This window comes from Coccinella septempunctata, chromosome 1, assembly GCF_907165205.1.
Source record: "Coccinella septempunctata chromosome 1, icCocSept1.1, whole genome shotgun sequence".
Taxonomy (NCBI): Eukaryota; Metazoa; Arthropoda; class Insecta; order Coleoptera; family Coccinellidae; genus Coccinella; species Coccinella septempunctata.
Window position 1 is genome coordinate 12904300 of NC_058189.1, and position 26043 is coordinate 12930342.

At 33.4% G+C, this 26043-nt stretch overlaps 1 protein-coding gene across 1 annotated transcript; it reads left to right on the plus strand.

The window, feature by feature from the left end:
• Positions 1-3182: 3182 nt before the first annotated feature.
• On the plus strand, positions 3183-26043 carry LOC123311341 (ER degradation-enhancing alpha-mannosidase-like protein 3). The gene is made up of 9 exons (XM_044895244.1): positions 3183-3667; positions 3721-3867; positions 8004-8156; positions 8400-8553; positions 12834-13231; positions 15760-16078; positions 19932-20378; positions 20623-20896; positions 24168-26043. Exons 1-9 carry the CDS (start codon positions 3546-3548, stop codon positions 25172-25174), a joined length of 3021 nt encoding a protein of 1006 aa, XP_044751179.1. The 5' UTR covers positions 3183-3545; the 3' UTR covers positions 25175-26043.

Here is a 26043-nt window from a genome sequence, read left to right on the forward strand (position 1 = left end):
TTTTTCTTTTTTATTGGATTTAATTTTTTGAGTATAACCTGTTTTTGTCGTGTTTATAGGGCACTCTAACGAATTGTAAATAAAAAAATTCTACAGGGTATTCATAAAGACATGCTCCAACGAATTTCGAGATCGTTGGTTGCCTTTGGGCAGACAAACTTTTACACATACCGGTTCTAAGCCACGATATGCCTGTCCTACCGCAACCAGCGATTTTGACAATTCGTCAGAGCATATTTTTGTGAATAGCCTGTACAAGTTTTTAGTCAAATCCGAGTTAACCCTTTCAGGCCCAAATTAAATAATTTCATTCAAAATAAACTCATATTTTGAGGTCGAGAATACATGAAATTCAATATATTTCGTTGAATATCTATTTGCAATTTTTTTAAATGGTGGTTTCTACATGTAACCACCAAGACTCAACTTATAATACCAGTAATATTATTATTTCTTGTGGAAGGCAAGAAAACCAACTTTACACGCTGTACAGCGCCATTTTGCAGAACTATTGCAACACAATCCGAGAGGAAGCCTTTGACTTACCACTGTTGCAGCTGTTTTGAGATGTAACCATAGGGACGCATGGAATATATATTACGAGAGGTGGTTTCATAGTGAAACCACTAGGACTGAAAGGGTTAAGAAAAAAACATGGCTTCATTAACAGTTTCTGAAAATTTCATCCTTCCTAAATTCTAAGGGCAAGTAGTATCTCCTCGTATCTATATACATATACTAATGAATAAAATTGGAGTATCAGTGTGAAAATTTCGAATATCCGATTTTTGTTGAATATTTTAGGTCATTTACACATTATTCGAACATAATAAACGAAATTAATTCAGATGCATAACACCCGCCGCTAATTAAATCAACAAATATTACTATCTAAATCGAACTAAAAATTTAGCATCACTCGAAGTGGTTTCGATCTCATTTGACTTCGTCAGGGCAACATAACTCCTCCTTCGACGAAACTGGAATGAATTGCCGGCACCTTTACTCGATGTCAGTAGTAATTTCATTTAGTATTCACCTGCCTGACTATTGAAGACGTCATACGTTTATGTGAGCAAAATAAGCTCTTTTTGACATGGTATTTTCTCCGGATTGGCCCAAACCGATTTCCACGGAAGTTTGATCGTTGGAAAAAAGTGCAGTAAAGCAAATTCGAGTGTAGTGTGTAGTAGAGCAAACTAGAGTAGAGATGTGAAATGGAATAAAGTAGAGTGAAGTTGAGTAAAGTAAAATGAAATAAGTAAGGTTTAATAAAAAAAATCGTCCTACGAAGCAGGCACACACAGCTAGTAGAAAATAGGCTCAATAAACTCTGGAAAGCTTCGTATTATAACTTATGTCATATGATCAAAGTAACATTAAAATTCGGTGGAAAATCCAAAAGTGTGAAATTTTCGGGGAGAATACCATTTGAAAAAAGAAAGTTGACAGCTACTTCCGGTATAACCGGAAATTCTAAAAACATGAAAATATTTTTGATTTTCCCGGCATCACGAATAACACTGAAAATGAATTTCATGAAAATAATGAATGAAAATTCTTCGAATAATAAGACTCTCAAGTATTCACACTAAGTCATAATAAATTAAAATCGATTTGAAGCGAATAACCGGTAATTACCGCTATTAATGGTGGTTTTGCCCTTGTTGTTATGTCACTTTTTTGTGGCCTGTGGCCCTTCACAAACTCTAGCCTCACTTCAATATAACTAAAAATTTAACAACCCAGTTTCCAAAAATTTCCCGGGGGAGAGCCTCGGACCCCCCTGGTAAAAGGCCCCTTAATAGGTTTCAGTTGAAGGCCCCAAGTGGTCCCGGTCCGGGCTTGCATCATATGGTAAACAAAGATTAGATCTTTGCTGGTAAAGACGAACAAGACTAAAAGCGCTTGAATACAAATGATAAATACCGATGATAACCAGTTACTCGCTTGAAATCGACTAAGATTTTTCCAAAGGACAAATAGTTGGGAAAGTGGGACATTCTAAAGAATCACATTTGGTAACAGAAACTTCTAACAAATGGCCCATATCAGTGCAAAACTGTTCTGATCACAGTGAAGAATGAAAAACTACATACGTTTCCCATTATCGAAGGACTCTTTAACTTTAATATTGTTTCGATGTGCTCTTTCCGAATATTAGCTTTGCCTTTGCCACCTCGTATCTTGGAAAATGACGCCTAAGAGCAGTTTTTTTTTTAATTTTGACATCTGCTCTTTGACTCACTTTACCATTAACACATTCACAAACAAAATTGGACTTGAGCAGCAATGCAACCTTTCTCATAGTTTATGTAAAATCAGTAGTTTTAGCGTACGAATGCCGCAAGGTGTACTCAAACATGCATTCAGACAAAAAAAAATTTCGTCCCTGCCACAATGAGGTAAACGCGGCGCGTTTTTCCTCCGCCTACTCAGTCTTTGAACTAGTACCACCTTCGCTATCAGAAATAAAAAAATTAATCGTAGAAGTAAAATTTATTGGTACACAGTTCAAATTTGGGATAAGTACTTGTGGTTTAGGAGAGAAGGGTTTGCTTAGTACAAAATTTTCGTAACGCCATCCGTATTCAAGATAAAGGGTTTTGAAAAAAACATAACATGTATTCGTTTTACCAATGGGTTCTCATTTACGCAACGAAAAATTTTTGATTCACATAATGCATACTTATTAATAATAATAATCAATAACTTCATCACATAGACCTTCATCATTACTTTGTACCAGCATCGGTTATTACTTCATAATTTTCAAATCAAAATATTTCGAAAACGGTACACAGTATAGCTTCCTACTTGGACATTAATTTATTAATACTAAAGTTTGCCTGAATACCGCATTGTGATTTGTCATGTTTTAATTGAAAATTAATTGATTAGTAATATCGAGCCTGTACGTACGGGGGCATCCGCCCCCCTGTCCCTACCTGCCGACGCCCATGCCTAGGAGACGTCACATGCAATCGAGTTCAATGCATGAAACAAAATATTGTAACATTGTTTCGAATGAATTTTTATCGTTTCACTTTATATTCTTCACGAATAACATTCAAATTTCCTAAAAAAATAAAATTATTATCCCTTTCCTTCAAGGCAGATTGAGAAAGTGAAGAATACGTTAATTTCTGTGGCTAAATTGATAGACGTCAGGTGGATTGAACAAATGTCATCTGGTTTACCTGTCAAAAAAATAGAAAATTCATATTTTGATACTCAATAATTTACGGAAATTTCCAAATTTCAGGTTGATCTGACTTAATTGCTATTTTCCTCTTTAGTAATCGATATTAATGATAATTTATAATTGATGTTTGATTTATCCATATACTAAATATAGGGCAAAATAATGAATAACATAACCTAAGTACATTTCAAAATTTTGGTTTCGATAATAAACTTACCTTATTAGATTAACGATAAATTCTTATCATAATAAATTCAACAAACCGTGCGCTGGACGTCATCTACTTTAGAAACAATATGGTCATTTGGAAGTGTTTCTGACCAACAATTATTTTATTATAATGTCTTCCAATGAATGTTTACCAATTATTATATTGTATGCAGTGGTAATTTTTTCAATAATTACACAATGTTATTCAGAAGAAACCAAATTTATGTCGAGGGAAGAAAAAGCACAACTCAGGTAATAATCTATTTTTTTCTTTATACATATGTTTTTGAATCCAACATTTTTAGGGAACAAGCTAGAGATATGTTCTATCATGCCTACAATGCTTATATGGATAATGCATATCCAGCAGATGAGCTTATGCCTCTGAGTTGCAAGGGAAGATATCGAGGCCTCTCTCCTAATAGAGGGGATATTGATGACTGTCTGGGAAAGTGAGTAACCTTGTTATTTTTCTCTCACTAAATTAGTAACTGGTAAGTTTCCCGAATTAATTGCAATTTCTTTTCATTTTGAAGAACTGCTCTAATAGCATATATTCGCTATTTTTCTCTTCAAAATAAGATTCTATTAACTTGTAAGAAGATAAAGATTATAGTATGATTAAAATAATATTGAAGTAAATATTCATATAAAATGTTAACTGTAAATAGTTAACATGAGTTTTGTTGGAAGGGCATCTGAAATGAGAGAGAGAGAGAGAAAATTTATTGCTATAGCAAATGGCTAACGACTTGCGTCTTACTGCCAGTATTATGTACATTTCATTGATGGCTGTCATTTGAAATCTTTAATTGTCTCTATTAGAGTTTTGATTGGATATTTTCTGTTGTGTTCCTGTTGGGCACTCTGTAGAACAACTAGCTGGAGTATTCTAAGATTGTTGGGATTTTTTACAAATTTCCTTCCTAAGGCCTGAAATCTGTCGAGAATGGGTTCGTGTGCAGGAATTACAAATAAATTTAGGATATCAGAAAATGAAATTCACATAGGTTCTGTTTTTTTTAAATGCCCTGTTTCAATTACACTTTTGAATTTGCCACTAAACTCTTGATATTGTTCAAATATAAATCAGAATTGCGATTTTGTAGGGCTTATGATATTGGTTATAGAATACCAAACTTCTACGCAATAAATGGAGAAACATTCAGATTTGTGAGCATTAAGATCCAATGTGCACATTTCGATCTGGTTACAGAATAGGGGTACCTTGATTTCACTTATCTATAGACCATTCAAAAATGATTGACATCTCAAATGGCTGTGGAAAATCGAATTCCAGTTGGAAATAGTCCTTAAATTAAGATTATGTGTTGCGGAATTCAGGTTGGTTTTATGAATAAACGCTCATCTATAGACATTTTATATGTGAATCTCTGCACTGACTGAAGATTATTTGTTGTATTTGCTGTTTATGTTCTTAACAAACTGGAAACATAATTGCATCAATTTCGAATGCTGATCAATATGCTCTGAATTTGAATATTTCTTCTTTTCAAACAAATACTTTCCTAGATTATATTTATATAATCCATTTCTGTGATTGAAACTGCAGAAATTATTGTACATTTTTTGTGACCAGATGTGAATGGACTATATAATCCATTCACGAATGATTGATATCCTGTAAGCCTTAAAAGTGCTGATGCTGCTTAATATCTGGTACCAAAAGATCTCCAATAATTTCTCTACTTTCAATTATAGAACTGGAATATATAATTATTTAAATATAAACTTGAAAAGTATTTGAAAAGAAGAAATATTTAAACTCATAGAACATCAATCAGCATTCAAAATTTATTCAATTATGTTTTCAATTTGTTCGATTAAATTAAGAATATAAACAGCAGTGTAAAATTCAAATTATCTTCGGTCAGTGCATAAATTCCCATTTAATAGCTCTACAGATCAATGCTTATTCACAATACCAACCTGAATTCCGCAACACAAAATCTTAACATATGGGCTATTGCTATTACCAACTTAAATTCGATTTTCCATAGCCATCCGAGATGTCAATAATTCCTGAATGGACTATACATTAATTAGTTTTTGACTTGTGTCAAAATAGCGTCGTGCATGGAACAGCAGAGAAATGTATAATCTCCGAAAACCATTCCAGATAACTCAATCATTGCTTTCCTAGTTGATTCCTAGAGCTTAAGCGGATCTTTTAAAATGCAGGCGAATTTGAAGTTGATATTCTGTCAGCTACTCTACTTTTTTTAAATGACAAACTAACTTGACTTTTTCAAATGTAACATCCAGTGTTTTATTGAAATATTGTATGACATTTTTTAAGAGCTTTTCAGCAATGAAGGGTTAGTGGGCTCTACTTTGTGAAATATGTATGCTACGTACAGAATATGGATGATTTTTGAAAAACCTAGTAGGCCGCCGTTGTAAAATCTGAGACATGCACAAAATTATAAAAAGAAATAATTTTTGAAATTGTAATAGGAACAATAGTATATCACTGCAAATTCAACAATAAGGATTGTTGGATTGACAGAGGAGCACTTCTTTCCCTTACATCAAGGAAAAGGTTTTCATAGATCTGAAGATGAAATGAAAAATAGAATCATGCCAGCGTTCTTTTTAATTAATGTAGCAATACTTGCTAGGTCTGGACACTCATTTACTAGAATAGGGAAGCTTATGTAGAATATGACGGCTGCTATTTGAGAGTTCTTAAGTAGCCTTTCTTCAATTACTGTTTTCTGTTCATGTAAAAATTACTAGCATTTTTTTTTATTGTGTTGTACCCTTGTTCCTATTACAATTTCTTTTTATACTTTTATAAATGTTTCAAATTTTACGACAGTCCCATATAAGATTCCTCAAAATCTATATTTGTTACATATTTTGCAAATTTCACAAACTAGACCCCACGAAGCCTATATGGACGAATGGTGCTATTAAATACTAGGTGTTGTATTTGAAAAATTCTTGTCATTCCAATTTGTAACTTGTCATTAAAAAATCGTAATAGGCCATGGAACATCTACTTCGAAGTCACCAGCATTATTGAAAAGGTGCGCTGAAGCTTAGGGAATCTACTAAAATGACACCCTGTATTTAGGTTGAAAAAAAAATTAGGTCGACAGTTTGGATAAAAACAAAGTTATGAACCATGTACGCACCTCTAGGTTACCCTGTATAATTAATCAATGTATTGTCCAAGATTTCGTTTTTTTTTTTCGACATCCTTCATTCAATAAATCCTTGCAATTCTAAAACTCTATGTTTAGTATTAAAATTAATCATAAGCAATAATATCTCTTTGTCTTGTTGGAGCAATTGTGGAGAGTTTTGATCCATTTGTTTATTATTATCTAGTCGATAACAACACTCATGAAAACATAATAATTCTAAAAATAAATATTTTGTTTTCATTATTCAAGGTGAACTCCTCGAGTTGACAATGGTAGTTCTACCTGGAAAATTTTTCCGGGAGTTTTGAAAATGAATAATTTTATAAAATGTGATGGTTCCCAACTTCAACGTTGCCATCTCGTATTTTGGCTATTCGCGCCACCTCAAAAAAATTCACTGATCGAAATTTTCTTAGAAAATTGATAAGGTTTTATAAAAACCCTCGAAATCGAAATAACATGAAGCTAACCAACACTTTTGTGCTCCTGTCAAAGTCGGCTGATCAGAAATACCCTATAAGGAAATTGTGAAATGGGTTATATTTGAATCTGGTAACTAGTACGAAATAAAATAAACAACGATAATTACTAAGTACATATTGGAGATGAATATCGGATTGTGGGTGTTTGCCAGCTAAATTTGTTATTTTAATCGAAAATGTATAAAGCTTTTCATCTAGGCCGAATCGGTAATAAATTATAAAGAAAAAAAGTGTTTCTTTCGGCCTCAAGAATCCACTGTTAAAATATTTGTAAGTCAAAGACTCACCCTATATATTAAATTTACGAATAAATTGCACATTTTTTCGTATAGGTATGCATATTAAAATAAATCAGTAGATTATTTCATTATTATTTCAATAATTATTATATTTATAAGCTTATTGGAAAAATTTAACTGACATGTTTCGGTCTTTCGGCCTCATCAGTACGGTGAAAATGTGCAAAGATAAACAACGCAACAAACCACATATCAAACAAACAAGCCATTTGCTGTTTCGGTCAACAACCAACCCCACCACGGAGGCAGCTATAACCACAGTATAGACACCAACTATACTGTCTTTACTGTGCTATAACCACCTGAATAACATCCAAGTCCGAAATATTCAACATGAAACATGTCCACCCACGTAGTTATATATGCCTCCGTGATGACCTAGATGTGCTGCGGGATTCTGTTTGTTGACTCCGTTGATTTGTTATGTGATGTGCCACCAAGTGTTGTTCACACTTTTTCACCCTACAGATGGGGCCGAAGCACGTGACTACGGACACTACAATTCACATTTTTCCGTTCTATATGAGCTCATTGTCTTGAATGAGGCATTTGTGATAAATTTTTCACAATCTCTGATGTTTTCAGTTTTGTATGATACATATTTGGTTTTTTATTATTGAATTTTTTTTTTCAGTTTCTCCCTAACTCTAATTGATTCTCTGGATACACTTGTTCTGCTGGGGGATCTATCTGAATTTGAGCGTGCTGTAAAATTGGTGATAAGCGACGTTTCTTTCGACAATGACATTGTGGTTTCTGTATTTGAAACTAACATACGTGTGTTGGGGTAAGTTATAGCTTGTACTCGAAACTAGTACTTAGTTTTTTTTTTCGAATCATTATTCAGTTGTATATGAAGGATATTATATCAATATAATATAATATATTTATAAATATAAACTTTCAAAACAATCCAAACTTCCACTGCTTCTATTGATTATAATTATAAAGAATTTTCTTTCGAAATGGAAACGATACTATTTTTTTCGAAAGTTTAATTGTATACTTAAAGAGATTTGCTCTGTTTCAGGGGTTTGCTGTCCGCCCACATATTAGCTTATTACCTACAAGAAAGAGATGAAATAATGCCTTGGTATAATGGAGAACTTCTTGAGTTGGCGAAAGATCTAGGTTACAGGCTTCTTCCTGCATTTAACACCACAACAGGAATACCTTATTCTAGGGTATGTCATGAATATAGCCATCCATTTGTATTTTTCTGAAGTGCTTGTTATGATGCAATAGTCTTCGTAAGGTCAACGAAAAAATTGCGACAGTATATACCGGGTGTCTCAAGTTCGATCGCCTATTTTATGGAGAACTGGACAGATTTGAAACTCGAAAAAAGTTACTCCACTCAACCGCTGAAAAATAGAAAGAAACAAACTGGAATAAGCATACAAAACACATATTCTTATTATATAATTTTTAATTTTTTACTCACATTTTTATTCTCAAACTAACCTTTAGTGAAGTCACTTAGGTTACCTCACACATTGACAGATTCTCATTGTGCAATTCAGAAAGTTGAAAGTGTGAAAGTACCAAATACGCCATTTTATCCCTATGGTCAAAAGGGGTGAAATTGAATTGATGGGGGGAGTTTGAAACCTGATGTTAATTTCGTAAAAGCAGTTTGAATTTCCCTTAATTCTAATCGTGGACATTCGCGCCATGGTGGACAAGGTAGCCTTCTACCATTTATTTTTTATGGTTTTTTCATAAATACTAGGGCTAACCTTGACACGGAAATACACAACCGTATCAATTCGGCATCACGGGCATTCTGGAAGCTGAAGGACAGAGTGTTCCAAAATCACGACCTCAATCTGAAGACCAAGACAGCTGTTTACAGAGCAGTGGTCCTCCCAACGCTTCTTTACGGAAGCGAAAGCTGGACTCCCTACAGGCGACATATTAAACAGCTTGAACAGACGCAGCAACGTCATCTAAGACAGATAATGCACATCAGATGGTTCCACAAAGTTTCGAATGCAGAAGTCTTGCAGCGCGCGAGCTGTACAACAATTGAGACTCAAGTAACGAGGGCCCGACTCAGATGGAGCGGCCACATTCTGAGGATGCAAGACACAAGACTCCCCAAAATAGCTCTATACGGCGAACTCACTGAGGGAGCCCGGAAACCAGGAGGCCAGTATAAGCGGTTTAAGGATACACTACATCAATCCCTAAAATCAGTTAATGCTAATCATAACTGGGAACAACTAGCGTTAGACAGGTCACAGTGGAGGTCTTTGGTCCACAGTTATAATGGAGAATCGAGAAGGATACAGCGGCGGCCAGATCTGGTTGGAGACTATCCATGCCCTGAGTGTGAAAGGATCTGCAGGTCACGGTTGGGTCTCTTTAGTCACAGAAGGGCACACAGTCGCAACTAGCACTAAGAAGTTACAAGTCTGTTCGATTTTTTTTTTTTTTTTCCTTCTTCTTTTTGTAGATTTATTCCCGGTAACGGGATACAGCAATGAATGAATGGTTTTTTCATATCAATAAAATATTTTTCACTTTCACAGAGATAGTTCGGTGAAGTCTAATTTTTAATCTAGATCTTGAGGGGTGACTTCAATAACCCATGTAAAATTTGAGGGATAATCAAAGAGCCTAGAACTGGATACACCATTCTTGATAAAGGAAATTGAGAAGGAGATACTATGTCGTACTGTGATAAATTTTACAAATGAACCAATTGATGAAATGAAAAAAAGTTCAATGTCACACTGAGGGGTGATTTCTTATGACTCAGTATAAATAATTGAAATCATGAACGTCTTCATTAGGCATACTTGGAATTTGACGTATTTTTTTTACATCTCAGTGAAAAGGGTTATTGGGTTGTTAAGAAAACTCTTTTTCCTTTAGCTCGAGTTTTTGAGATTTATTGTTCATCTCTTCATCATGAGTACTAAAATACAAAAAGAAACATTAAGAAGACACGATATTGATTTAAACTGACTGAAGGCGGAAAGAAAAACTCACAGGAATTGAGATTGTTACAATAAAGGAAACTCTTCCTCTATCTTGGATTTTCATGTAAAGAAATTTAACAATCCTATCTGAGAGCAACAGTTATAGTCTTCAACAATCACAAACACATTAAAAGTTCAAGTTTTCTTTCAATAAAATCTTATTCTATAAAAGCTATCAATATCATCACCCTACAACTTTTTGAGTTATTGAATATGGAAAATGGAGTGTTTACGGTCATACAACGCTAACATTGCCAGTTTTCGTCCAAACATAGAATACCGAAAGTAGCTACTCAGTATTATTGTTGTTGGAATGTTGAAGTTATGCAAATAATAATTCATATTTTTGGTCGGCAAAGCTTAGACTCACTTCCTCAATGGGAAAACCTAAGATGATCTTATCGAATCACTAATATTGACATTAAACCGATTCCTTTTGTAGGAATCAAAGATTATAGAGTAGAAAGATAGGAAACGCCCTTATATCTCTAGTACTAAAAACAGACTACATTTTGGTCAGTGAAAACTCGCTTGACAATGATATGAGACTGAAAACGCACTGTCAATACAGAAAATCTTTTTAATAAGAGTTTTCTCTTTTATAATTGAGGGGCGCGAAATTCGAATTCTATTGCTTGTATTAAATTTTAATATCGACTTTGTTTAGATCAGAAAACAAACATTCTGGGCGACAAAATAAAAGTACGGTTTTGTTTTGTCATCAGGATGTTAGTTTTCATCTGAACATTGTTTGGAATCAATTGATATCAATGAAAAACGCCGTTGGATGTGCTATATTTTTGTTTGCAATTATAAAAAATTTACAAAAATTGAAATTATGTACAATAAATAAAGCTTCGACTTGGACACAAAAGTATATGGTGATTTGCTATACGTCGAAGGTGTTATTTCGGTGCAATAGGTTGTTTTGAACTAATAAACTTAGTTGAATTTTTACAATATACATATATCAGAAATTAAAATGAACCAATATTCAATATACCAACATAGCATACACATTTCAGTTCTTCACTAGATCTATCTATTCATCTAGATATTATTTATAGAATTTTCAGAACCACACTAAAAAAAACCTTACAGAGATATACATACAAGACTTTTATGTTAGTATAGTTACTTGGTACTTTTTTTATGATTTCCTTATGATATAGTCTCTTTATGACACAATATACAAATTGATTAATAAATGAACAAAACACTCAGAGCAGGTTTCATAAAACTTTGACTTTCCAAACAACAATTTGACGGTCACTCGGTTCCCAAATCGAAATCAATAAAACCTTTGCATTTCTGAATATATTGAATGAGTAGCAATTTAGAATCATTGAATGGACCTATAAATATCATAATTTCCCCTTAATAGGCCGTTCATGCAAGGGATGCTTTCTGCATACAACAATTTACGTGGATGAACAGTTCTCGCAGACCTGCAGTAAAATGTTCACTGCACATAGTAGTCAGTAGTGTTTGCTGAAGTCATTGTCTTAACGCCCTGAGACCGAGAATTTTATCCATTTCGGAGCACTGAAAATTAAAATCAATGAATGACCGATTCACACGTAACGAGTTTTAATACTTACGATTCCATTTTCCTTAGTGGAGTGAAAAACTTAATCTCGGAAAATCCATTTTATTATTTGATTATCCAGAGTTCTTCACCATTCTATAATTTTCGAACAATATTTTGGTGTCTGTTTGGTTTTCGTCCATGATTATAATTCAATAAGACTTTTCAGGAATTTGGACAATAGCTTTATTTTCGAATTCGACACTTCTGTTTTGATTCGATGACGATATAATTGTTTGCATAATCTGTAATTTTAAATCATTTGTATTTTACTCGGACCTCATGAAAGATTATTACGCTGTAATATTTTCTCGAACAACTTGATATTCTTGAGCCCTGAAGAAGGAGGAACTCGCCGCCGAAACGTCGGCAAATTGAAAATTATTTGAGAAAATAAAGCTATTGTCCAAATTCCTGAAAAAAGTTTCATTAAAATATTTTGGTGTTTTCACCAAGAAATAAGACAAAAAAATTCAATTATCAGCAACTAAAACGAGCTAGATAAACAAAAAGCGGTACGAGAATCGAAACATTCAAAACCTCTTTGATAAAAATGGACATCTGAAATCTTACAAAATTTCATATGTTTCTGAAAATGGCGCTCAAATTAATATTTTAACCAGTCCTAGCGTCTTAAAAACACGCTTGACACACAGATGGTTCTCACATCGCTTTAATCGCCTCATTTCCCATCTTTCTACTCTATAATCTTTGGTAGGAATCAAATCGTTACTAAGCGATTTTTGTCCTTTTGTGTTGAATCACCCTGTAATTTCGCTTCAATAACTGATAACAATCGTTGTAATTGTTATTGTAATTCTTTATTTTCCTACGCGACAATCTTACATAATGTAAGATTCAATCTTCAGTGTTTTCATATTTTTTCCAGGTTAACCTCCTTTACGGAATTAAAAGCGATCGACTCGATGCAGCAAAAGAAACGTGTACAGCTTGCGCTGGTTCGATGATACTAGAAATGGCCGCACTTTCACGTCTGACCGGCGAACCAATTTTCGAAGAGAAGGCTCAAAAGGCGATGGACGAGCTGTGGAAAATGCGTCATCGAAGTTCGGACTTGATGGGATCCGTTCTGAATGTACACTCGGGTGACTGGGTTAGGCGGGATTCTGGAGTTGGTGCCGGAATAGATTCGTACTACGAGTACTGCTTGAAAGCATACATATTGTTGGGAGACACCAAGTACCTTAACAGGTTCAACAGGCATTATACAGCAATCATGAAATATATCTCACAGGGACCAATGTTGTTGGATGTGCACATGCATAGGTGAGAGAGTGACTAAGCTGATTATTATTTAGTAATTCTAAATAGAATTCTCGTCAATCGAACTCTGCCGCAAATTGTATATCTTCAAAACATAAATTTATTATTGTCTTGACAACGATTATAATAAATTTTTGGCTCTTCATAGCGATCTCCTGCTCCTTTATGTTTTTGCTTGGGATTTCATTAGAGATTTTAGTGTTTAAATATTAACTGCGCACTTCTGCTTCTGGACAGAGATGAAAGAATTACTTAGTTTATCCCCCCATTTTATTATCAAAAAAAGGTTCCCGGAATGATTGTTTTATGCGATAGCTCAATTTAAAAATGAAATTACTAGTGAAGTATTCAATTCTATGCTCTGCCAAAGTGAATATAGTTCATATACAAGTTGAGTGATAATTTGAGCTGATTATCAAAGTAATGACTGCTATAATCCATTCACTTTTATTTTAGCAGCCGGTTGGCCATGAAAATTTGACACATTTCACTCTGTATAGTACGAAAATGTGGGGTTATGACGCTTGTCAAAACATTTTTGGGTTTTAAATCAATGCTATGTTGCCCGTTCTACGTAAAAGTTTTTGTTATTACGTATATTATCACAATGTCGAATCTCTTCGGAAAATATGTGACGAACATAATTGAAGTTTATACAAACTGATTGAAGGTATACCAAATCCAATTATTTGCATGGAAAATACAAGAGATCAGTGTAATATCATAAAATGCACAAGCTTGGGGAGAGTTAATGTTCGTTATCTTCTTTGGCTAAAGTTTGAATATGTTACATTAGTTGTAGATTTCAAAAGTATTAACCCGAAGATGAAATGCATATGATGCAGTGGTTGGGAATGGGTATCTCCAGAAGGAATTAACAGATAATTACAAGAATGTTAAATCCTTCAACAAAAATCATCTTGCATCAATATAAGTAAAAGGAATTAAAGGAAGTTTCAATCAAGATGAACCTTTGAACAAAAATTTCACATGAATAAACAGGACAACTGGCGCGTGTATTTGTGGCTGTTCATCTTAATGCATTGATATAATAATAATAATTAGGTATTTATTGGTACCTTAAGACATTTACAATGTATAGGACAAGTCAAATGAAAAATAGAAAAATCAATTTTCGGGATCTTATTCTACGATGACATTCATCGAAAATCCTGCAGTAAATTTTTCGCATTAATTCACTCAAACATAAAATTCTCAAATGGCACCACTTTTTTGGGTCTCCCTATAGAAGGAAATTCATTGTCATCCTCTTCATTCGCAATCTTTCTGATTGTGGAAATATTCAGCTGAAATATAAGTCGTTTAGATTAAGATGAAACATTATATAAATTCTCTTACATTGAATATGTTTGCTACCGTCTGACGTATTGTGGATTTTAGAATATCAGGGTACAACTATTTGAATGAGCGGACCTGTATTCTAAATAGCACTTCGTTCTCTCTTTTTCAATCACTTTCGGCATTTTCGTAATATTAATTGATATAAGTTGTGGCAACGGCGTTATGACATTAACGACATTTCATGAGTGCCAACCTTATTCCGTTCTAGTTACAAAAACTTGAGAAAATTGTTTCATGGCCAACCGACTGCTAAAATAAATGTGAATGCAGTATATTCATCATAAAATAGTATTATATGTGGAATTTGCCACCTTGGTGATTTTGACCCTTATGTTGGTGAAATTCATATAATTAAATTTTATCTGTAATACAATAAAAATGAATTCCAACAGGGAATACTCCTTCTGACGAAAATTATGTATTTTTCATGAAATATCTTTGAAACGTCACATTTTGAGACAACCATTTCAACCGTTTCCCAAGAAAAATTATTTTAAGTACTTAAAAATGAAAAATAAAAATGGGTGTTTAAAATTTAAAGCGTTTCATTTCAATTGCACAAGTTGGCAACATTGACTGAAATATGCGTTGATAATAAAGGATAACAAATACACTATCTTGATGAGATAGACAAAGATGGCTCCATGAAGTCTGGGACGAACGAGGAAGGTCGTAAAATTTTATAGGATTTTTATGGCCGGTTGCTGTTGAGGCTCGCCAGGCCTCAAGCTCGCGGCTTATGATGGCTGTGAAGCAACAGCTGTTATTTTATAAACAAGCCATTGTTCTTTTCTTCTTCTAGTAGGCGCTGTTGCCGAATCGTAAACTAGAGACGAAGCGATTTAAATTTTAAAATCTCATATTTGAAGAATGATTTTGAATAGTTTCCGCGGTGCATTTGAAAAATTCATGAATGAAACTCTTTCTTTTCTTCTTCTAGTAGGCCAAATCGTAAACTAGAGACGAAGCGTTTTAAATTTTAAAATCTCATATTTGAAGAATGATTTAGAATAGTTTCCGCGGTGCATTTGAAAAATTCATGAATGAAACTCATAATTATTCAGTTTAAACTTGCATATGCTGTGATAACCCAAATTGAGGAGAATTCCCCATTTTCAATATTGGATTCTATCTTCGGCCGTCTCTATTGAACATCAATATTATTTCAGGCCTCATACCAACTCTCGTAACTTTATGGATGCCCTCTTAGCCTTTTGGCCAGGCCTTCAGGTACTGAAAGGTGACTTGAAACCCGCGGTTGAGACGCATGAAATGCTGTACCAGGTTATGCAGAGGCATAAATTTATACCGGAAGCATTCACCACCGATTTCCAAGTGCACTGGGGTAATCATCCTCTCCGACCGGAGTTTTTGGAATCCACATATTACCTGTATGAGGCTACTAAAGATTCTTATTACTTGCATGTTGGCAAAAAAGTGTTGGAAACTTTACAGAAATATGCTAGGGTACCATGTGGATACGCAGCGGTAAGGAAATTTTAATTCGAAAGTAACTTTAGTTTCACAGGATGGGTGGTAAGTATTAGACTCGCACATACATTTTTTATATCAAAGATATTTGAACAATTAAGGCTACAATAATTTACGTCCTCATGGAATAACTTATCAAACTTCCAATACAAAATACATACGCTTTATATTTGAGTTATTCTTTTGATGGAAATGAAATTTATCCGTACAATTAATCGTTTTTCTGATCTGTTATATATTGAACATGAAGACAATGTTTTCTTGGTTTTTGTGAATTTGTTTCGTGAGTCCTTTTATGTTACATCAAATTCAATTCAATTCAATTCTTTATTCATCATAACAAATATAAACAATATTATAAACAGAAGTACAAAGTCATACAATCTAAACTTAGGTTTGTATATTATATGACCCTTGCGATTTTTGATGAATACCAAAAAAAAATATTGCGGGTTTTTCATATATTTTTTTTGAGCACTCCCTGCTTAGATACAGCCCTCTAAAGATAGCATCTGAAAAGCAAATCTATTTTTTTTCTTAGAAACCAGAAAACTGACAATAAATAATAATAAAAGAAATTACAAGAGATTTTATTCGTTTAGAATGAATCAAGCCCCTCATGCGCCTCAAGGTCATCATGGTATCTGGTTGGAGGGCGGCCTCTATTTCGATTTGAATCTTGTCTTGGTCTCCATTCAAGAATCTTTCTTATCCACCTGTCGTCAGTTATTCGGGGCATGCCCCGCCCAGTTCCACTTAGTCTAGCTATCCTCTCTACTGCGTCTATCAGTTTTGTCCTTCTGCGTATTTCCTGTTTGCTATTCTGTCTCTCAAAGATAGTCCCAACATTGATCTTTCCATGGCATACTGTGTTGTTCGGAATTTCTTCACAGTGCCTTTTGTGAGCGTTAGTGTTTCTGCGACGTAGGTAAATACTGGCATACTATAATATACAGCGTGCCAAAAAAGTAATGTGTGTGAAGTTGAAAAAAAATTAGAGGGGTGTGTAGCGTAAAGGGTGGGGGATTTCAAAAAGCATAAGTCCTGCATTCGAAATTACAAATCCATGGATTTGTGGAATTCCCTTAATAATAATTAGTAAAAGAATAATGGTCTGATTGCTATATTTTCCAATCACAAATTGTAGATTATTTCGTAATTTTTTATAAAAGACGGCACAACCAACGTCACATTGCTGAATAGGTAATCAAATTATCTTTCATTTGATGTATCACAATCCATATATTTCCATTTGAAAAATTAAGTAGAGGGGTGCGGGGCTTAGGGGTGAGAAATATCAAATTCAAAAAGCATAATTGCTTTGAAATTAAAAATCGACAGGTGCCAGCATTTTTCTTAATAATTCTTCCTACAAGAATTATTGAGGGGTTACGTTATTTTTTGACACGCTGTATACAGGCTGTCCTCTCCAAGGGGCAGCGGTCGATTACTCTAGTTCTATTAACTTTACAAAAAAGAGTTTCAATTAAAACTTTCCTCTTTTCGAGTAGAGCATCTCCTAAAATTATTCAGATACAAAGTGTTTCGTTTCTTCAGCACAGCTATCAACTTCGTTATTTTAAATGGAAAACCCTATTTTTACATTTTTGAATTCCTTGTTAAATTTGAATATAATTTTGATAACACAACTATGTCTGAGTTCTCAACGGTTTCCGAGAAATTTGGCTTTTTATTTAATATTTTGACAGTTTGAGGTAGTTACATAAAGGACTATAGCTCCTTCCCTTTTCCATGTAATTGATTAAAAATTTGGACTGTGTTTAGTCAATAAATGGCACACTAAAAAAAATAACCAGGCTCCACGATCCATTATCAAAACAAAAATTCCTCAAAATCCTCATTTTTTTTAAATGGCAACCATAGAAATTATAACTTACAATGGAAGCGGTAAAGGAAAGAGAAACGTGTTGCCTAGAGAAAGATAGAGCTAGTAGTGGCAAAAAGCTCGATAAAAACGTTGTTTACGAGTGTTTAGTTTGCAGTTGTTGTGCTTTTTGTGCGATTTTTCCCAGTGTTTTGAAATAAAAGTGTTCAAATAACACTAATACATAATGGTTAAATCTTGTGCAGCCATAAACTGTACAAACTGGTGGTAAAAAGAAAAAATTTCATTCCCATTGAGGATGACTATTTTATGTTCATGGCAATAAAAATTTAAAAGTAGGATCAGTGCCGTCAGTATTCAACTTCCCTGATAAAACCCAAAAGAAAACTTTTAAAACCGCACAGCTCGCGTTTGAGGTCCTATGTTTATAAAAACTTTTTGCCTAAAAATTCCCAAGGGAATAAACCCCTAAACTTATGTTATTGAATTTTGAAACACTCTGTATTCATTTAAATTCATTAAATAAACCATTACTGCGATCGCAATAAGATTTATATTTTTCTTCCCGCGAAGTTCCTTGAATTTTCATATTCATAAATTTTTTCAGCTATAAAAACAAATAATCATTCAGGCAATGCATGCGCCCAATATTTTCATGTTTGCTCCTATAATTGTCATGAAAAACGCACAAATAACAGAATTTCCATACTCATTCAATGCTTTTTAAATGGAATTTGCGGGCTTTTTGCCACTACTAGCTCTATCTCTCTCTCGGCAACACATTCTTCGTTAGCTCGAATATGGGAGGGCTCATCCATGTTAGGTTAGTATATCTATGACGGCAACCCATATTTTTTTCTGTTCATTATTCAAACATTTTTTGTTCGCTTTTAGTTGTTTTAAATAATGAACAGAAAAAAAATATGGGTTGCCATTCAAAAAAAGATTTTGATGAATTTCTGTTTTGATAATGGATCTACGTTTTCGTGGACCCTGTATATAATATGGTTATTATTTTTAGTGTATCATTTATTGACTAGACACAGTCCAAATATGAATCAATTACATATACTGGGGACGGAACTATAGTCCTCTATGTAAGTACCTGAAACTGTTAAAATATTAAATAAAAAGTCAAATTTCTCGATAACCGTTGAGAATTCAGACATAGTTGTGTTATCAAACTCATACTCAAATTCAACAAGGAATTCAAAAATTTCAAAATATATAGGATGTTCCATTTAAAATAACGAAGTTGATAGCTGTGCAGAAGAAACGAAACACTTTGTATAGTTCTAAATAATTTTAGAAAACTACTTAAAAAGAGGAAAGTTTTGTTTGAAACTTTTTTTTGTTAAGTTAATAGAATTAGAGTAATCGACCGCTGCTCCATGGAGGGGGGACCCCGTATAAGGAAAAAAGTTTCTTGTGTAATAAATTTTAGGGATGGCTTTTTCTACCCATCGCAATTGTAGGAGAGCACCACCAAAATTTATTCTGATTGCTCTCTCGCTTCCATAGAACGTCTGCTCAATTTTATCTCAGACAGTTTTCTAGTTTCTAAAAAAAAATCCAAAATTGCTTTTCAAGTGCCATCTTTAGGGTTCTGTCTCCAAGCAGGGATTGCTCAAAAAAAAATGGTATGACCTTGACCTTTTTTTGCAAGGAATCACCCCTTGAATTTTTTCGCAACCTATTTAAACCCTGTATATTGACATTGAATATTGAAATGAGGTTATGTTCAGGATTGGCATAAATTGTATACTTCTTATATCGATATTTATGATACTTCGCAGACAAGTATAATCACGTATTTGCCATCACATTACTACTGTAATTTCGATTTCACCAGAGATACTTTAAACTTACTTAAATAGGACACCCTATATAAATTTACATGATCGAGCGAAAGCATAGAATAATCTTTTTTTTACCACCATTTTTAGACTGAACCCCACATTTAGAATGCATCGTCGTTTTAATAATTCTATTTCGTCATTCCAGGTGAATGATGTAAGGACAGCTAAACAAGAAGATCGGATGGACTCCTTCGTACTCTCAGAAACGTTCAAATATCTGTTCCTTTTATTCGCTGATCAGGAAGATCTCATCCTCAATATAAACGAGTTTATCTTCACAACGGAGGGACATCTTTTCCCCCTCACCTTAGGGGGTCGAAATCGAACAAAAAAGTCGATGGAATTAGAAATAGATGATAACGAATACTCGAGATCTTGTCCAAATACCCTTCAACTTTTCCCAGAATCTTTCAGGAAACCACTTAAAAATATGGTTGACGAAGTATGTCCTAGGGGAAAACCCAGAAGAAGGTTATTAGCGAGCGAATTCTCTGCTTCTAATGTCCATCACTTGAAACTAATTAAGGATATGGGAATCAATATGATTGCTTCAAATGATGGTAGGGTCCAATTGCTCCATTCTTTCTCTGCGGTAAGAAAAAAGATTATCTTATGTTCTTTGAAAAATGTTCTTTTTTCCTTTAATAAACTAAATAAAATCTGTGAACTTCTTAGTTCGCATTGTTAAGCTTCTCCAGACATAGGCTTTTTTAAATCTATGAATCATTTTGTGTCCAATCTTTTTCACTGAAAACCTGATTTGTTTCCTCAATTTGGGTTGTTGTGGTGGAACTTCCCGAAATCATTAACTAATTTATTTCATATAATTTTACTAGGCTCGCACACCAGCAGACGCAGAAAACGGATTACTATTCATGAAAGAAATGGTGAAGCTATCGAAACTACAACCAGATGTTCAAGAAACTGTAGCGCAATCTGTCTCATTTCAAATACAGAATGACAAGAATGAAGTTCACACAATTTCAATCCATGCTTGTCCGGCTTTATTTGGAATCAACTTGAGAGGAGAACAAGTTGTTTCCTCAACTACGGCTTTCGTTGATCCATATACAGCTTGTGAAGATTTACAGGATCCCCATAAACTTAAAGGTAATTTAATGTTTTGTCTTTAATTCGAATTTACTTTTATGGCTGCACGACATATTCAAAGTTTCATTTTTTTCTCTGGTATTATTCCGCGTATCTGTCGAACTGTTGGAAAAGCAAAATTCCAATACAGTTTTCAAAGGTGAGGCTTTTTTTTGACAGAATGTAGAACTAAAAAAATAAGTCGTTTCACCAAAAATTGTCTATATAAAATATCCAAGATGGCTGAGATACAACCCCTAGAAATTCGACAAAATTTCATTGAATTTCAAGTACGGGACTGTGGAAGGTGACTCCGGCATCGCAAAAAACGAAACAAAACATATGGCTGGACAATGAATGGTCAGTACCAAGTTTATCGGATCAAAGGCAACGTGGAATTTAGGGTATCGTGCAATAGGGAATACTCCTTCTGACGAAAATGATGTATTTTTTATGAAATATCTTTGAAACGTCACATTTTGAAATAACCTTTTGAACCGTTTACCAAAAAAATTATTTTAAGCACTTAAAAATGAAAAATAAAAATGGGTATTTAAAATTTAATAAAGCGTTTCATGTGGATTGCAAAAGTTGGCAACATCGACTTAAATATGCCTTGATAATAAAGGACAACAAATACATAATCTTGATGATATAGACAAAGATGGCTGTCTATGAAGTCTGGGACGAACGAGGAAGGCCGGTTGCAGTTGAAGCTCGCCAGTAAGTAGGCGCCTGTAGATCAACATCTGTTATTTTATAAACAAGCTGATCGGACGTTGTTCTTTTCATTGTCTTTTATGCGCTGTTGCCAAATCGTACACTCCGCACAAAGCGATTTAAATTTTAAAACCCCATATTTGAAGGATGATTTTGAATAGTTTTCGCAGTGAATTTGAAAAAATCATGAATGAAACTCATAATTATTCAGTTTGAACTTGCATATGCAGTGATAACCTAAATTGAGGAGAATTCCCCATTTAGGGTGAAAAAAAATGTAGAAAATCGAAGCAGTTTCTTGAAAGTGCTTATGTTAGTTATGTTGAAGAAGTGCTATTTTGTTTCCCCATTTCATCCCATTTTTACGACGATCGTTAGAATGTTCGAACAAGAAGATTGTGAAAAAATTCGTGAATAATTTAGAAGAATTTTATTGGTGAGATTTTGAAGTAATATTCTTTTTTTTCACACTTGTGTCGTAAGTCTTCTGTTAGTTGGTATCGAAATCAGACATTTAATAAAATCGTGTAATTTACAAAAAAATAATGAGGAAAATTCGACAATCCTAAGTTTCCATTTTCATTACCACGTAAAATTCGAACTAGCCAATATCCTGAACGAAACCACATGGTCGAATCGAGAGATAAGTTTTTTCCCACTGCTTTGCGATAATTCAGCTAACAAACGGTCTAGGGTCGTATCAGGATCTATTTCAGTAATCATTTTCAATTTTTTTCAACTTTGTCATTTTGAAAGTTTTGTATAGGTGATTCTTGGGGAAACGCATCATTCTGACCAGTTCTACCTTCTGTTAAAAAAATAGTCTCACCTTTAAATACACCCTGTATATTCCTGCTTTATCATCATTCTCAACAACAGCTTCAGTCCCTAATCTAACATTAACAAGAATCAAAATGGATTTGACAGTCATCTTGAACATTTAATCACGATATGAAATCCCTCTTGCAGTATAATTTTTTTCTAAAATATTGCGAATTGAATTATTACTTATTTATGCAAATGAATGTGACCGCTGTTTGATTGGTGCTCACATTGATTCTGCAATAGTACGGTAATAAATAAACAAATAGACGTCATGCCATTTGAAAAACGATAACTTTCCATATCTCAGAAACCAGACACTCTAAGAGAAAACTATTCATGCAGTTAGACGCTATTCCAAAAATCCAGAGCTGTGCCGAGCACTGAAAAAAAGTACTTCGAGCACTAAGCACCGAGCATTGAAAAGAAGCGCTCCCGAGTCTCGAGCACTAAGCACCGATTTTTCACAAAAGGCTCGCGATTACTAAGCACTGTGTGCTCGATTTTGCGAGTACCAAGCACTTTTCTGAGAAACTGTTGGAAATAATATTTTTTGTTATAAAATCTGTATTCGATCGAAAAAACACCGCTTCTATTTCTTCGAAACGATAATTGTTTCGTTCTACTTTACAGCAGTTTCACGATTTCATAGGTATAGGAAAAAAATTGTTTCACGAATGGAAATATGAACTCTGCGTAGGCGTAGAAGAGGTCACAAAATATATCAAAAATATTTTTCACCTAATTTCGACTGTGGGAATTTTATTTAGTTCCGAACTTTTACAGGGTGTTCTATCACGGCATGAACTATTTCCTGAAATATAGGTTGTTTTTTCAACGAATATTCATATTTATATAGAACTGGGTGTTCACATATTTAGGATAAATTGATGATTATGTATTTTTAAAATATGTATTATATGTGGCCTTCGAAGAATAGCCAAGTTTTTCATGAAGCATGAAGTTAGCGGAAACATTTGAAATTTTCAATTTTTTTAGGCCAATAGGTTCCAATTCGTTATGTAAGTTTCATATATCATTCGCAATTTTTGAGTTATTCTCAATTTTCTTCATTTTATAAATCTCGCCATCTATGAAAACCATTGAGCACTCCTGCATAGATTTTGAACAAGCTCCCTTGGACACCGTTAAAGTGGCTTCCTCAGAGCAAGCGGAATTTTGTCGTAAATCACATGTATCAACATTGTGGCAGTTTTTTTTTTCAATAGATAGAAGGCCGACAAGTGTTTTTATAAGTTTGCAGGTGGTCATCTGAAGATATTCAAATGCGCTATTATTCCTATCGATTCTCCTTATTTGGATATTGAAAGAGGGGAATTTGGTTTTCACAAAATGCGAATTTATTTTATACTTTTTCATCCAGCTGTAAGCAATCCTATTAAAATCAGAATTGAATTATAATTACATTTCACGTGAAATTAATAATATTATAAATATTGTCTTCATAAACAGTTCTCAAATCATAAAACTTTATGATTTTTGAAATATTTAAAATAATAAGAACTAAAATGAACTACTGAAAATCTAAATTTATAATTGAAATGCAGGAAACTAGCCCATTTTCTTCGTTATTATTAAGAGTCCTTCTTTTAGGACATAAGACCTTCCTATTATTTAACATATATTGATAAATATCATTTCATAAATATTAATTTATATGATGCTGTTTATTGACACAATATTGTTCTAAATTGCACTTCTGGTTCATAAATTTTCAATAATATTATAGGTAAGATTGCATTGCTTGGGAGAGGCGACTGTATGTTCATTGATAAAGCAAGAAGGATTCAAAATGCTGGTGCTATAGGTGCTATAATCATAGATAATGTTCCTGGCAGCAGCGCTATTACCACACCCATGTTTTCCATGTCGGGGGACGGTAATGATGATGTCAAAATACCCGTTGTGTTCCTTTATTCAAAAGGTGCAACAAAACTTTTAATTGCAATAGCAGAGAATCCATCATTAGAAATTACCCTAGGTCAGTTTGATGATGAGGTGTCTGCAACAAAAATTGAAGAAGAAAGTATGTTTCAAAGACTCAAAGTGTCCGTCCAAGAATTCCTAATCAAACATACCGGTATAGGTTACTCCAAAACTATTGCGGTAGGTAATCTAGTTGCCAACATCATCAATGGTAAAATAAGGATAACTCAGAATCATGATTGGGTAAAACCTGAAATACCAAGTGAAGAATTCAGAGAAACAAACACAAATCCGGAGTGGAGTCGAATCAGGAAAGGTTTATTAAAATCATTAAGCGAAAAAGATTTATTTATTCCAATAAATATTCTCAAAATATATTATAAAACATTAGGTGGTCATCCGATATCAGAAAGTCACTATCATGATGTCAGCAAACAGACTGAGTGGTTTTTGAAAGAATTGATGATTGAATATTATCATGCTAGCGATGACTCCTTAGTTGTGTTAGAAAAAACGGAGGATATCATTGCAGAATTTATACAGTTTGATAAGGTTAATACCGAAGTATATAAAGACAATGACTCTTTGAAAAGCGTCCTGAATAAAATGAATCAGTTGGAGGAGAAAATGGATGAAAACAAAAAAGTTTTAATGTTGAACATAATTAAGAATATGTACATAAACGATAGAAAAGATTCGAAATTTAAAGATGTTTTAAAAGAAAGTGAAAGCATCCTTAAAGAATTGAACAGTGAAAAAAGTGGTGATCTAAGTGAAACAGAAAAACATGATTCCAAGGATGAATTATGATCGTTAAAACTTTTGTATTTTCTTATTTCCGCAGATTTTTATCGAATCAATTCAACAGTAAATGGTAGAACCATTATATACATATTGTGAATGAAAGTAAAAAATAAATTATATGTTATGTATTATATTATTTAAAGAAATTATTGTTTATATATGAATTTTATGTGTACTTTGAAACTGTGATGAAGTAAATACATTCTTATTTTATTAGGTAAAAGCCTGGAAATTTAAAATTTCTTAATTTAGTATTTTAATAGAATTTATTGTTTATTATAAAGTGTTGATACTCTCAATGATTTCAAGAATAGATAATTATTGTTTGTGGATTAAAATAAGGGCTAGTGTAAAATTGACAAATTTGATTGATAAAAAACCAAATTTCACATCCGAGAGAATTCAAGTGGGTCTTACGTAAAGATTAAAATTTTCTGTTCCATAAGCTTGAAGTTCATTTAGTGTCTGCTTTTGTATAATTCCTTTTTAACATTCAAAGAATCTGTTAACTACTTCAGAAAGCCACTAGTTGATGTTTTTTCAAAATAGGTGCCTACTAATTTTCAGATCATTTCATAAATCTCTCTTCGTTTCAGATATTATACAATGTTTAAAAAAAAGTAGTGATTAATGTCAGTCTCACCTACCCAGTATCTTTCATGGTCGAATGTTGCATAAAAACGTAACATTGAGTTTTCTACTAGGAATTTATTTGAGTTTTAATATTTAAGAAATATCTTAATTATTCCTACATTACCCATAAGCTCTTTCATGTTTTGCTGAATATATTTGATAAAAATTTATTTAAATCTATGTAAATAATTTGTACACATTTGTATGTATGTACAATAAAAATAAAAAATTTTATAAAAAAA